Source organism: Cydia splendana, chromosome 2, assembly GCF_910591565.1.
Source record: "Cydia splendana chromosome 2, ilCydSple1.2, whole genome shotgun sequence".
In the NCBI taxonomy this organism is placed as follows: Eukaryota; Metazoa; Arthropoda; class Insecta; order Lepidoptera; family Tortricidae; genus Cydia; species Cydia splendana.
Window position 1 is genome coordinate 6002032 of NC_085961.1, and position 12617 is coordinate 6014648.

Below are 12617 nucleotides of genomic sequence, written 5' to 3' on the forward strand. Positions count from 1 at the left end.
ACGTTCTACATAATAATTATTTTCCTTAAAAAAAATATTTTTTCAAAATAGGCATTCATACATTTTTTATGGAAAATAAATATTTTGTAGAACATGCTGGTGATGAATTCCGTATAAATAACCAACCTAACCCTTATATTATAGCTAAGAACTGACGTAAAATTATAAAATTTTGAAAGGCTTCATCTTGGAAAATATTAGATGTACAGAGACAATTCTAGTGTCTTATTGTAGCAAATTTAGTCTACTATAAAAACGCCCTAGGAAGTTACTATCAAAAACTAGTACTTCAGGGTTATAATCGCCCAAATCAAAAAAAAATTGCGGTTTATTACGGTTGCGTTCGGCGCTCGAGGTCACAAACTTGGATTATTCATTGGGCCAACATCATAAACAAGCCTGCAAAAAATCAGAACTACCGGATTTGACGCAAACGCAAAATGTATAATTTTACTGTATTAAAGTTATGACTTACTTAGATATCCAAGTCACATATAGTCGATATCTAATGTATATCTAGATGATCTTGTGATTATCTCGATATCCGAATAGGCCTGAAAGCATTTTGCCGAAATGAAACTATTTTGATAGCGCGCTACATATTTTGTTTAACATGCTTTTATTTAGTTTCATATATTTTTACGCTCCGTATTGGGGTAATAAATAATATCCTCTTATATCGTATCTTACACTGTTTTATATTTTCTTAACAATTAAAGAAATATTAAAAATATTAAAAAGTCTTCGTAATCGATTCACTCACAGAAAATATTAATAAGGTGTTCCGTGGGTTCTCCAATTATAATTTTATTACAAATGTGTGTGTGTGTGTGTGTGTGTGTGTGTGTGTGTGTGTGTGTGTGTGTGTGTGTCTGTGTGTTTTTGCCCTTCGTAGCAAGAAGCGTGCCTACAAACAGAGAACCCGCCTAGCGAGCATGACAATGAATATGTTAAATAGTTTCTGAACTTTTCTAGTGTAGAATATATAAAGTATATATGAGTCGCTTAACTTCGAACTCGGGTAAATCCATCTGTCAGATTATGCGATTTTGGTATTAAGAAAAGGTAATAGGGTAGATATTTGTTGAGAGGGTCGAATGGATTTACCCGAGTTTGAAGTTAAGCGACACATATATAAAGTGAACCATTTTGATTTCTCTCGTGTGCATATACCTACACCAAAACTTTCACAATAAACAGCCTACATAATATCACAACAATAGTTTAGGCAAAAACGCAGCATCTGTTTGAAACAACGAGTAACAAAAGTTGGACAATTCTCGAGGATTGTTCGCGTGAAGTTGCCACAACTGGTAATAAAGGCTTTTTTGTAGGTAACCCCCTTATTCATAAACGCGCTACAAACCTCTATTAGCTAATAATCGTTTGTCCTTATCTGTCATTTTGACTTATGTATTTGTCAGAAAGGGATAAAACTTAATTTAACCAAATCAGGCCCGTAAAATTTTATAAATAAGGGGTTAGAGGTCACAATACGAGTACGTGGTTTGAGAGTCATAAGAAAGGGTTCGATTTCATACAACGTTTTAATGTTGTAGTTCAGACAGCATCAAATAGATAGCGAAGGCTAGAGTTGCCAAATATATCGAGAGTATCGAGACAGTCATCTTCTATGGTGTGTTACGATATATACTTATATTTGGCCACTTTGTTCATCGCTGTCTATTTGGTACTGACTGTACATATACAGGGTGGCCAAAAAATAGGTACATTCCCGTTGCCAGGGAGGTTTAGGGATTATACTGAGCAACTTTTACTATTGGACCAATCCAGAAATCGCAAAAAAAAAATTACCCTCCCATAGAAAATGGACCAGCCAAAATATATGAAACAGCCAAATTTTTTTATATAATCCTGGTAACGGGAATGCACTTATTTTTTGACCAACCTGTAGAACGTATCACCTGCAATTGCAGTCGTACCTATTATAATTATTTAGTAAAATATTTAGATTTTAAATAATGTACAGAATGTGCGCGTATAGGTACGGTTGTTTGTACCTAATAATAATGGATTGAAGTTATTGTAAAATCTGTATGCCATATGATGAAGGTTTGTGTTGTTATATGTTTTTGTATCCCAGATATTAAAATAACAGCCAGTATGATTGGCTATTTTATTAATCAATCTGTACATTTTTGTAATAAAATGACAATTAGATTGAATAAGTAGATTGGTAGTAGAATATAAAAACAGACGCCCTACTGCAAAAATTAAAATTAAAATTTATTTTTAGAGATATATTTTCAGGTTTTTTTTTCAGTTACTGGGTACATTAGAGAATCAATTGTTATGAAAATACGCTCAAACATTTATCAAACGTTTAACAATTTACAAACATATAGGAAATATTTGTCATTATCCATTAATTACCTACAAGATATCTCGAAATTAATACTTTATCAAAACCACACCAGTAAAAATACAAAATCTGAAAATAAGTTACTTCTGAGCCCCGAACGTCAATATCAACTACATACTTGTATATTTGTATAAATAAGGCCTACTGTCAACGGAAGCGTAGCTGCATAGACGCGTATTCGTCATTGTACGCTTGGTGTACGCTTGCTTGCAGCCTACATACAAAACCGCACAACTCTGTCCACGGAGCGGCTGACGCGACGTTGCCGCTATGCAGCTACGCTTCCGTGGACAGTAGGCCTAAGTACCACATCATAGGCAGTAGGAAAACACACCTACCTCATTCCTCTGCCGTTAACAAAGTACACCAGGGGGTATAGCCAAGATGACAAGTGTACGCTACGACAAGGAAGTTGCGTTCGAACTATTTATTCAAACAATTTGAACCTAGTTGTCCATCTAATGTCGCTTTAAAAACAGACCGATGAATTTTATTTCAACAACTTTTATTATATTTGACATAATTTAGGGGAAAAAATCCAACCCACAAAAATCTGCCTATCAAATTTGAATTTTCTATCGAAAAGATAAATCATTCATTTATTTAAATCACAATTTTTTTAGGATGGATGAATCCTTATCGATTCGGTAATCAATGTCACACAATAAAAGTACTATCAAAAACATCGCAATTATTTTCCATCAAGTGCTCTAAAACCTTGTTACCACCACAAAACCACAACGTTTGTTAATCTTGATATATTATTTGTAGACCTTGGATATTTTCTTGCAAATTAAGGGTTAAACCCATTTTCACCGACTGTGCTCCAAAAGGCACGCATAGAAGTAAACGTGCACGAGATAGAAAGAGAAGTTAAGAAGTGTGAATAATGTATCTTTCCACTCACTTGTCGTGTAGCCGAAGTCATCTTCTTCTTCTTTATCTGCCTCCTTCTCTTCTTTGCTGCGTTTGACCGCAGCGGCTGATGCTCGATCGATCTAGAACAAATAAACAGACATTCGTTTTGTGTATTCTTCTCCTTGGTCGTATTACACCAACAATGTAAGCAAGCTCTTACTTTACGAGTTCACCCAAATATATTCGTAACCGTAGTTATTACGTGATTTGCTGAAATTTTACTGTGTAAGAAAATGGGATGTTTTATAGATATCTGACGAGTAAACCCGGGGTTATAAAGTTTTGTTTGTTTGCTTTATACTTAGAATTTTTACATCTCTCATCAACTTATGGTCATGGCTCGACATTTAACTCGATCTTCAGTTTTTACTCCTCCAATCCCTATCCGTTGCCTTGGGAAATATCGTCACCTTTATTTATAATAATTTCAAAGATGTTAAGATAATCTTTGTTTTGTAATTGTTAGTGGTCAGTTTATTATAATAAGACCCACCTCAACCCCTTTGTCCGAGTAAGTCCGCCCCTGTAGCTCTCTCTCATCCTCTTCATCGTCACTGCTCTCCGAATCCGAGTAAACAGGCTTCTTCGGCGGCGTCGGTTCGGTTTCCGATGTCGACTTCTCTGTCTCCCTCTCCGTGTCTTCTGACTCTTTCTCTATGTCCGGCTCTGATGTCACTGTTATCTACAAAATATTGGCGTATTGGCAGAAAATATTTCAAAACAGATTACCTACAAATACCTGACAAGGCCCAAAAGGCCTTATCGCTTTTGCAAGTTTTAAAAAAATAGCAAGGTTTCTCTTACTACCTCAAGCAGAAAATTGAATGTTTTAGGTGGATAAGATTTTTAATTTAAGTTAATGTCTTAGCCTTATCAGCGATTGTCATGGAAACTAATCCATCCATGCATGGAATGTACCTTAATTTCGTGTTCTGGCGTCCCATCGACGGGTAGCGGCGTCCGCCGCGCGGGGTGCGGGGAAGCTTCGGCTTCCACGTCGGACGAGTCGGTGTTCTGGACAGATAATTATCATCATCAACCATCATTATAATCGGTGTCATAGGTGACCAAAGACATAGAACAGTTAACAGTTTTTTTCTGTTTTACGATTAACAGTCTCAGTGCCAACTCACCCACGACGGTAGACTCTGAACAGTGAGCGTAACAGTGTCACCAGCTGCTTTGATGAGCTGCACCGCTCGCTCGTGCTGAGCGTTTCTGACGCACACTCCATCAACCTCGAGGATACGGTCACCGGTCTATGGGAATACAATCACCGTTAACAAATATTGAATTTGGACGTAGAAGATGAGATAGATTTCAAATGATAACGATTCAGATGACAAAAGTAATACTACAGAATTTTCGTTTCTACGAATGGTATGGTTATACGATACTTACATGCAGCTCTCCGCATTTGCCGGCTGGACTCTCCGAAACAACATTTTTGATGAATATTCCGAAAATGGCCTTGTCATCGGCCCCAGCGTTATCTTGACTGTCAATAATATCCACCTGCAACGATTAAAGAAAATCGTGTTACGGTTAAGCATTTTGGGCATAATCGGCGACCATTAGGGGGAATAGTGGCTTTGTGGAATCCTTGTCTCGTACGATAGTTTTGTGGGTTATTGTAGAGCTATTGACACGAAGTCTAGGGAACAAGAACCTTGCACCACAGTTGCGGTATACTCTACATTATTGCGCATTGTCTCCATCCAAAGATAACCCCTAGGGTTAAGTTATGAAGCCCCTGCATCGGCATCTAGTCAGTGACTTTTCGCAGCAGTCCCCATTGTTGGCCTGGCTTACCTTACCTCCAACGATTCTAACGGAGCACCGGGGCATCACGTCAATGCAATTTTTTGCGGCGATCCCCATTGCTGGCCAGCCAGTCCGTCTCGTTTAGGTAGCATCCCCATCAGAGCTGCAGTGTGGCATTATCATGACAAGCATCCCTTACCTTCCCTCCAACAATGCTGACTCCTAACGGAGCACCGGGGCTTCTTGTGAGAGTGACTTTTCGCGGCGGTCCCCATTGCTGGCTGGCTAGTCCATCTCGCCGCGGCGACGCCGTCACCGTCATGGCTGATTGAGGAGCGTAACTGCAAAATAAACCGTTGGTCTTAACTATTGTTTAGTTATTCTGAAAGTCTCAGACCGAGACCTGAAGTTTCAGAACAGGTATATATTATTACAAGATTTAGTATTTTGGTCCCCATTTTTCTCCCTGGATATTATCATTACTTAAAGAAAATATTTTTACTCAATTTATTGTATGTTAGTTAACCATACCTTTAATATGCCCCTTCGTATGACTTATTTTGACTTAAGTACATCAAATTGCCTAGAGTTATACCAAGATAAGTTTAGTCTGCAATGATTTTGATAGCACACGCAGTGCAAGCGTTATTTATACGTCATAATGCCATAGAAGTTTGACGTTTAAATCAACACTTGCACTGCGTGTGTTATAACAATCGTTGTAGACTTTTCTTGGTTCAACTATAAAAATATTTTCAATTAGGTACCTATGTTAATATCCAAAGAGGAAAATGGAAAATTTCTCTCAATACACCCAAGTATAGCGTGCAAAATTGTTCGCGGCGCAATTTATCAAAGTAAGTACCTAGATAATCGTCTTCGGCTCGTATAGAGGCCAAGGCCGTTTCAATCTGATTTAGTTATGCCTTTATTGGACCATGAAGACCATGAACAAACGTCAACACTCCTAACTGTGCATCGGAGGACCTTATTACAAAAGACTTAAGGTCCACCAATGTACAGTTAACAGTGTGGGTGACGGAACATTGAACATGTATGTAATATTATGGCATAGCGTAGCAACATTTTAACTATATCGTTGGGAGTGGAGTAATAAACGTAAAGATGTAGTGCATAATTGTTAAGCTTAGAATAAATTTACAAGTGGAAAAATTACTGTCTTGGGTGAGACGCTTGGGCTTAGTAGCATCGTTAGGAGACGTTTCTGCTGGTTAAAAATTAAAATTTGCATAATTGTTTTCAATTGATATTTTAAATTGATAGGTAGGTATATCAGATATATGACATTTACACAAAGTTGTGAAAAATAAATACCATCATACATGTTTAGTTATTACAAGACTTGAATTTTTAACAAAGAATGAAATGCAATTGGAAACAAATTTAATGTTTGCGTCTCTCGAGTGCGATCCTCCTAGCTGAACGCGGGTACCGTGAGCGACAAAAGTGTAAAACTACCTCATTTCATTTCATTTATACTGTCACAAACAAGGAATAAAAATTAAAATAATGCCATTTACTGCACTTAATTGGGAGGATTGGAAGTCTAATCAAATATTGTCATATTTGAATTATTTACATGTTCCTTAATTTTGGACGACACAATTAACCTTTCAGTATACGATAAAATATCACACTGTCGATCAAATTTAAATAATTTCATATCTGACCATTGTTCTCGACTGTACGGGATTCATAGAGTTCAATCACTTAGCGAGGCGACACAGCCGACCGAACGCGCCTGTTTGCGACTGTACTAGGGATGGGAATAACGAAATAAATATTACATGCTTGATAACTGTGTTGTTAACTCCGTGCAAGGTTTTTTTAGAAATCCGAAATAGGCCAATATTTTTAATTATTTTATGCTCTTTACGTACGACTGAATCATGTATTTAGGTAACAACTTCGTATTATATAATGTCCCATTAAAAATGAAATAATAAACCAAAGCACGAAAAAGAAGTAATAATACCGGTATTTTTTGTATGAAGAAAAAACCGGTTCCGAGCCTTGGCTGAGAGGTGTTCTACGTGTACAATAAAATGGTACCTATAAATTACGTTTGACAAGTGCATCTGTATTTACAGCGAACTGTAATATTGCATGGAATTCATTCATAATATTATTATATCAACGCAATTTTGCAGCTCGCTGTACATATGGTACTCTAATCTGATTAGGTGTACTTTGGGTGTACGGTGTACCATAGCAAAGTTGACTTGATGGGAAGAGTTCTTACGATTAACTATATTTAAGAAACTGTTAGGACGGACGGGACGTGACCATTCCGACTTTTCACTGATTGAGTTTTTTTTAGTTATCTATCTACCTACCACCTGCGACACCTACCTACCTAGCTGCTGTGTGTACGTAGTTTATGAACCAAGAAAAAATGCTAGCTATTTCAAGTTAGGGACCTGAAATTATTTTTCAAACGTTTCATTGTTTTAATTTTATGTTTCCTGTTCCCAGACCGGGATCGGGTCTCTACCGTCCAATTAGCAAGGATAACACAGGAAAACCTATAGACATATTTTTTTATCGCCTACCTGTCCTAAAAACTCCATTCGCAGAAAACTATTCAGATTGTTTCGAATTTGTCCTATTTCTAAAACGGTAGAACATGTAATATGTACTAGGGTTATAGGAAAAACTTTCTGCGTCATATTTATACTTCAACTCGTATAATTTTCATCTGGTCCCTACCCGTTGATATATTATTTAGTCAAATGCTTTACGGTAAACGGTAGAAACCGCAAGCAAATTAATCGCGGTGCGCTCTTAAGAGCCAACGGGAGTGGTCATTTCTCCATACAAACTTACTCCTCGTTTTCCTCCGTGGTTTTTGAAGCTAGAGCAATGATTTTTTCAACACAGATTAATATTATCAATATCTGTGTCAGACCGTTTTGCTTTTTTTGATATTTTTGTTTTTTAAGGCGCTAGAGCCCTTCAAAAATGGCCAAAATGGCCTAATTGACTATGCCGCAATGAGAGGCGTGGCATTCAAAACTGATATCAATTAGCCAAAAAAGCAAAACGGTCCGACACAGATAATTTCATAATCATTTAGATTTCCAAATTTGGTTACGATTGGTTATGTTTTGGAGGAGGAAACAGAGGAGTACGAAACCTCGATTTTTGAGATTTTTACGCAGGATTTTTCGCCTTGTCCTTATCGCACTACTTTTAGGTGCCGCTTCCGTTAGCGAGACGGGTATATTTACCTAAAATATTTAAAACTCAGCTCCTGTTTCGTCTTAAGGGGCCCACTGATTAACAATCCGCCGGACGGTATCGGCCTGTCAGTTGTTCGGAACTGTCAAAATTTTGTTCTCACTGACAGGCCGATACCGTCCGGCGGACTGTTAATCAGTGGGCCCCTTTAGCCCAAATAAATGTAAAGGCTCAAACATTTTGTTATTCAATTCAATTCAAATAATTTATTTCGGAGACATAAATGTCCATAGTTGTTAATAACAAAAAAATAACTTAGAGCTAGCGTTAGTACAATTAATACATACATATATCACAGTCAGAAAAAAAAACAATCATACATAACCTAGTGAGAGTAGTGAGCAATGCAAACGGTTCTAGTGCTCCTGAAAGCGCCCCTGCCATCGATCTGCAATGGTGTTATGAATGTGTCTATTCTATTGGAAACATGGGAATGACCCAATTACGCGTCTCCTTTTTACGTCGACACGTATTTCTGTTCACCCCGTCCCTATTCATTGATGGGTTGTTACGTGAATAACAAACAAATAAGAAAAACCTAACGCGTGTTTACTACCTCGTATTGTGTAGGTGCATATGTCATTATTTTGACATTAATATACGTCATAACAACTATGTTACTCATGTTACTCGACTGAGGAAGGATAAGTACCTACTTGAATGTCTTATTTTGATACGTAATTAATGCAACCTGCTACTTGACGTCGAATGGGGTTTTGGTCTCATCTACTTTGCGGGATACTGGTGCCATCTATTTTACGAGATGGGTCAAACAGATCACTGTGTTATGTCTTTCCTGTAGACATACACAAGAGTTAAGGGCTATAAAGGTTAATTTTCTTATTTAACTCTTATCCACGTGAAAAGGTCCTCCTTTTATTTAAAGAACTATGATAAAATCATTGCTTACATGCCCACAAGCTGTTAACTATTGCCCACAGGAGAGAAAACTAAGGTGTTATCGCGAACAGTACATTTTTCTCTCCTATGGGCAATAGTTAACAGCTTGTGGGCATGTAAGCAATGATTTTATCATAGTTCTCTAAATAAAAGGAGGACCTTTTCACGTGGATAAGGGTTAAATAAGAAAATTAGCCTTTATAGCCCTTAACTCTTGTGTATGTCTACAGGAAAGACATAACACAGTGATCTGTTTGACCCAGATATATTATAGCGCCAACCTATATAGAATCAAGACACAGACTTTGTTATGGCAAAGTCTGAAAGTATCAGCATAAACGTCTAATCCTGTAAAAAAATCAGCACTCCACACTTTGTCACGTCAAAGTCGGTGCAAAACAAGTTTGATCCGAGTGATAATAATATATTTGTGTTGAACCTTTTTCTTTACTAAATTATTTGTTCTATAATAAGTGTGTTGTGGGCATCACAGACAGAAATGTAGGTACCTATTACAAGATTACAAGGAACAATTTCTCGGCTTAGTACATAATACAAAAACACCGTGTAAATGCATTTGTTCACTTCATTATCTCTGAACAATGGGGAAAAACTAGTCGATCAACAATCGTTGTTGCAATTTACATTGGCTACCTATTTCTACGGAACACGGCACTTAAGGCAGTTTACGTTGCGTACGTGGGATAAGTGTATCCCTAGCTTAATTAATTATAATATTCCTACCTATATACCCACTTATATTTTATTACCAGCATCTGAAAGTATCAGCATTTGAAATGAAAAACATTATCAAACTATGTGTATGAAAAACCCTTGATAAAGGGGTTTGGTATGCCCCTGATCTGTTTATTTACAAAGAGCATCAATGACTGTCAGAATCACAACCGTATTGGGAGATTTTTTGCAGTTCGATGCCGCATTTTCGCAAATATGGTTTTGCATCTGTTTTTTTTTAATATACAGTCAGCAGCAGAAGTTGCTAAGCAGGCGAGGTGTTCAAAATGATCTTGACGAGACTTTACTGTTAAGAGAATAAGAGCGTGCCAAGGTAATATTGAACACCTCGCCCGACTGGCAACTTCTGCTGCTGACTGTACCTTCTGTAAGCAATAGATTCATAACAAATATTTGTATACCTACGGTAGTGTGTGACCTGTGTTGTGGAAATTTTTCCAAGCGGGAAGGTTTTCTGACGGTGACGGCAGTATGTATGAACATAAGTTATTGATGATTTTTTACCCACTGTCTACTTTTCCCGGATCTAAAATGTCACTTAAGTACAGTCACCTGCAATAACATAATATTGCAGGTGACAAGTGAATATTATATACCTAAAGAATATTTAATGAATAAATGTAACCTTATGTTGTGTCCTTATTTACCACAGTTTATCGTCAGTATAAAGATAGGAATCAAGTGCACCGAGAAGTTGTTTCGCTTGGCGAAGCGGAAAATGAGGCGGTGCAGCGGAAATGCCTCCAATTTTACCGCCTTGATACGACAACACAGTTAAGGGGCTACCCCACGCCAATGACCTTCGATATAAATCCCTTAGTTTTCTAATGTTCTTTGTAGCTTATTATATTAACAGCAACGGCTTTAAGCAATATAGTATCCCAAATTTACTTAAAAGTTCATTGTCTTCGAGATATTTGCCATCAAAGTTGAACAATTTTAGGCTAAAAAACTGGTTTTCTGGCCATAACTTTTGTGTCAATTAGTTTAAAATTTTTCGAGACGTCAAAGACGAACCCAAATATGTAGATTTCGTTCATGTAAGATCCTTCACAGCAAACTTGATACGAAAAAAGAAAAAAGTGTTTGTTAATTCAAAAAAAGGAGATACGATTCAAAACTTGTCAAAAATCGATGAAAACCTCGGGTAGCCCCTTAACTAAGCAACTTATCTGTGTCGTAAATATCTAGCAGGCTTCAGCTTAGATTAAAGCTACAGAAGTACAGTATGCCTGTGACGTGTGTAATTAGGAGCTTCATTATGGAACTTCCATGCTAAAATCTACCCATTTTCATTGCCCTTGTGTGTACGTATCATATCAATGACCGAGTCACAAACAATACGCATTGCGCAGCCTAATGTCTAAAAAGAAATATATATCTCGATTACACTGAAAGGCAAATTTTGAATTGATTTTGGGAAATAATAAATGTAAAAAAACAATCAAAGAAGTCCTACAAATGGGTGTTTGTTTAGTAGGCTTCGTACAAATATGAGTTACTGCCTTTAGGGTACAGAAGTACGTGGATGATAAGAGGCCGCTATTAAGGAATTTTAAAAATAGATTTTTCTTTACTGGGGTTATATCAATAAAGGTGTTAATCCTCAACTATCCAAAGAGTAAATCCAAAGAGTTGAACTTTAACTATCCAAAGATACGAATAAAGTCATTGGCGTCGCACAGTCATTTTTGCCTTGATTATAATGATTATTGCTACGAAATACAATGTTACAAACCTACACGAGGAGAGCCAACAATAAACGTGATCCTCTTTAATCCACTGTAATTCAATTAACCTAACAATAGACGGAAAAACAAAAGAAAACAAACACTCACCCAATTCAAATTTCGAAACCGTTCATTCCACAAGCGACAACACAAATCCGAACGACAACGGCGACAAACGACAAAGCCGATAGCGACAACGACAAGCGGGGTCTGGCGAGGCCGCGGCAACAATGATACATTGAGGTCGGCTAACCATAATTCAATTATGAGTATTAGCAATTTTCTTTTAGTGATGCGAGCGTTGTGGTTTTTATTGATATCGAGTGTCGGGTTATTGTTAAAATGAACGTGTTCATTTTGTGGTTTATGTAGATAATTTGCGATGGACCTAGTTTTAATTATTATGTATAAGCGATGTTTTCATAATTACGAGTATCTCATTTTCAATGTAACGGGCAAAAATATAGATATGCATAATTTTGTTGTACCTAAGGCACTGAAAAATTCGATCAAGGATACATACACACACACAAACATAGCAAAAATAATTTTCCAACGACATTTCTAAATACCACATCAAGGTAGTTAAAAACACATTTCCGCTATTCATGAATAAACGATGCATCATGCTTTTGTATAAATAAATACGAGGTATCAAACGACTAAACGTAAAAGAGGAACAAATAAATATCATATTTGTGTACATTTTCATTTACGCGTCAATCTAGCTAGTTGATAAAACGGAATAAATTATTGAACAAGGCACAAAACGGCATATTAGGTAGGTAATGTTTCTGGTCCCTTGATCGCACGTACAGTCACACGTACGGTCACGGGTTTTAATTGTTGAGCCATTTAGGTTTCAAGCCAATTTGAACGCAAAACTAAAGCTATATATGAAATGT

General features: G+C 37.0%; 1 protein-coding gene across 1 annotated transcript in view; it reads right to left on the minus strand.

Annotated features, from left to right (window-relative positions):
* LOC134802265 (uncharacterized) overlaps nt 1-12617 on the minus strand; it is a 185568-nt gene that overhangs the window by 89396 nt on the left and 83555 nt on the right. The window contains exons 20-25 of the mRNA XM_063774851.1: nt 5265-5406; nt 4703-4816; nt 4435-4560; nt 4220-4315; nt 3795-3983; nt 3291-3381 (exon numbers count right to left, since the gene is read on the minus strand). Of these exons, the coding sequence (XP_063630921.1) occupies nt 3291-3381; nt 3795-3983; nt 4220-4315; nt 4435-4560; nt 4703-4816; nt 5265-5406 (758 nt within the window). The remainder of the gene's footprint in view (nt 1-3290; nt 3382-3794; nt 3984-4219; nt 4316-4434; nt 4561-4702; nt 4817-5264; nt 5407-12617) is intronic.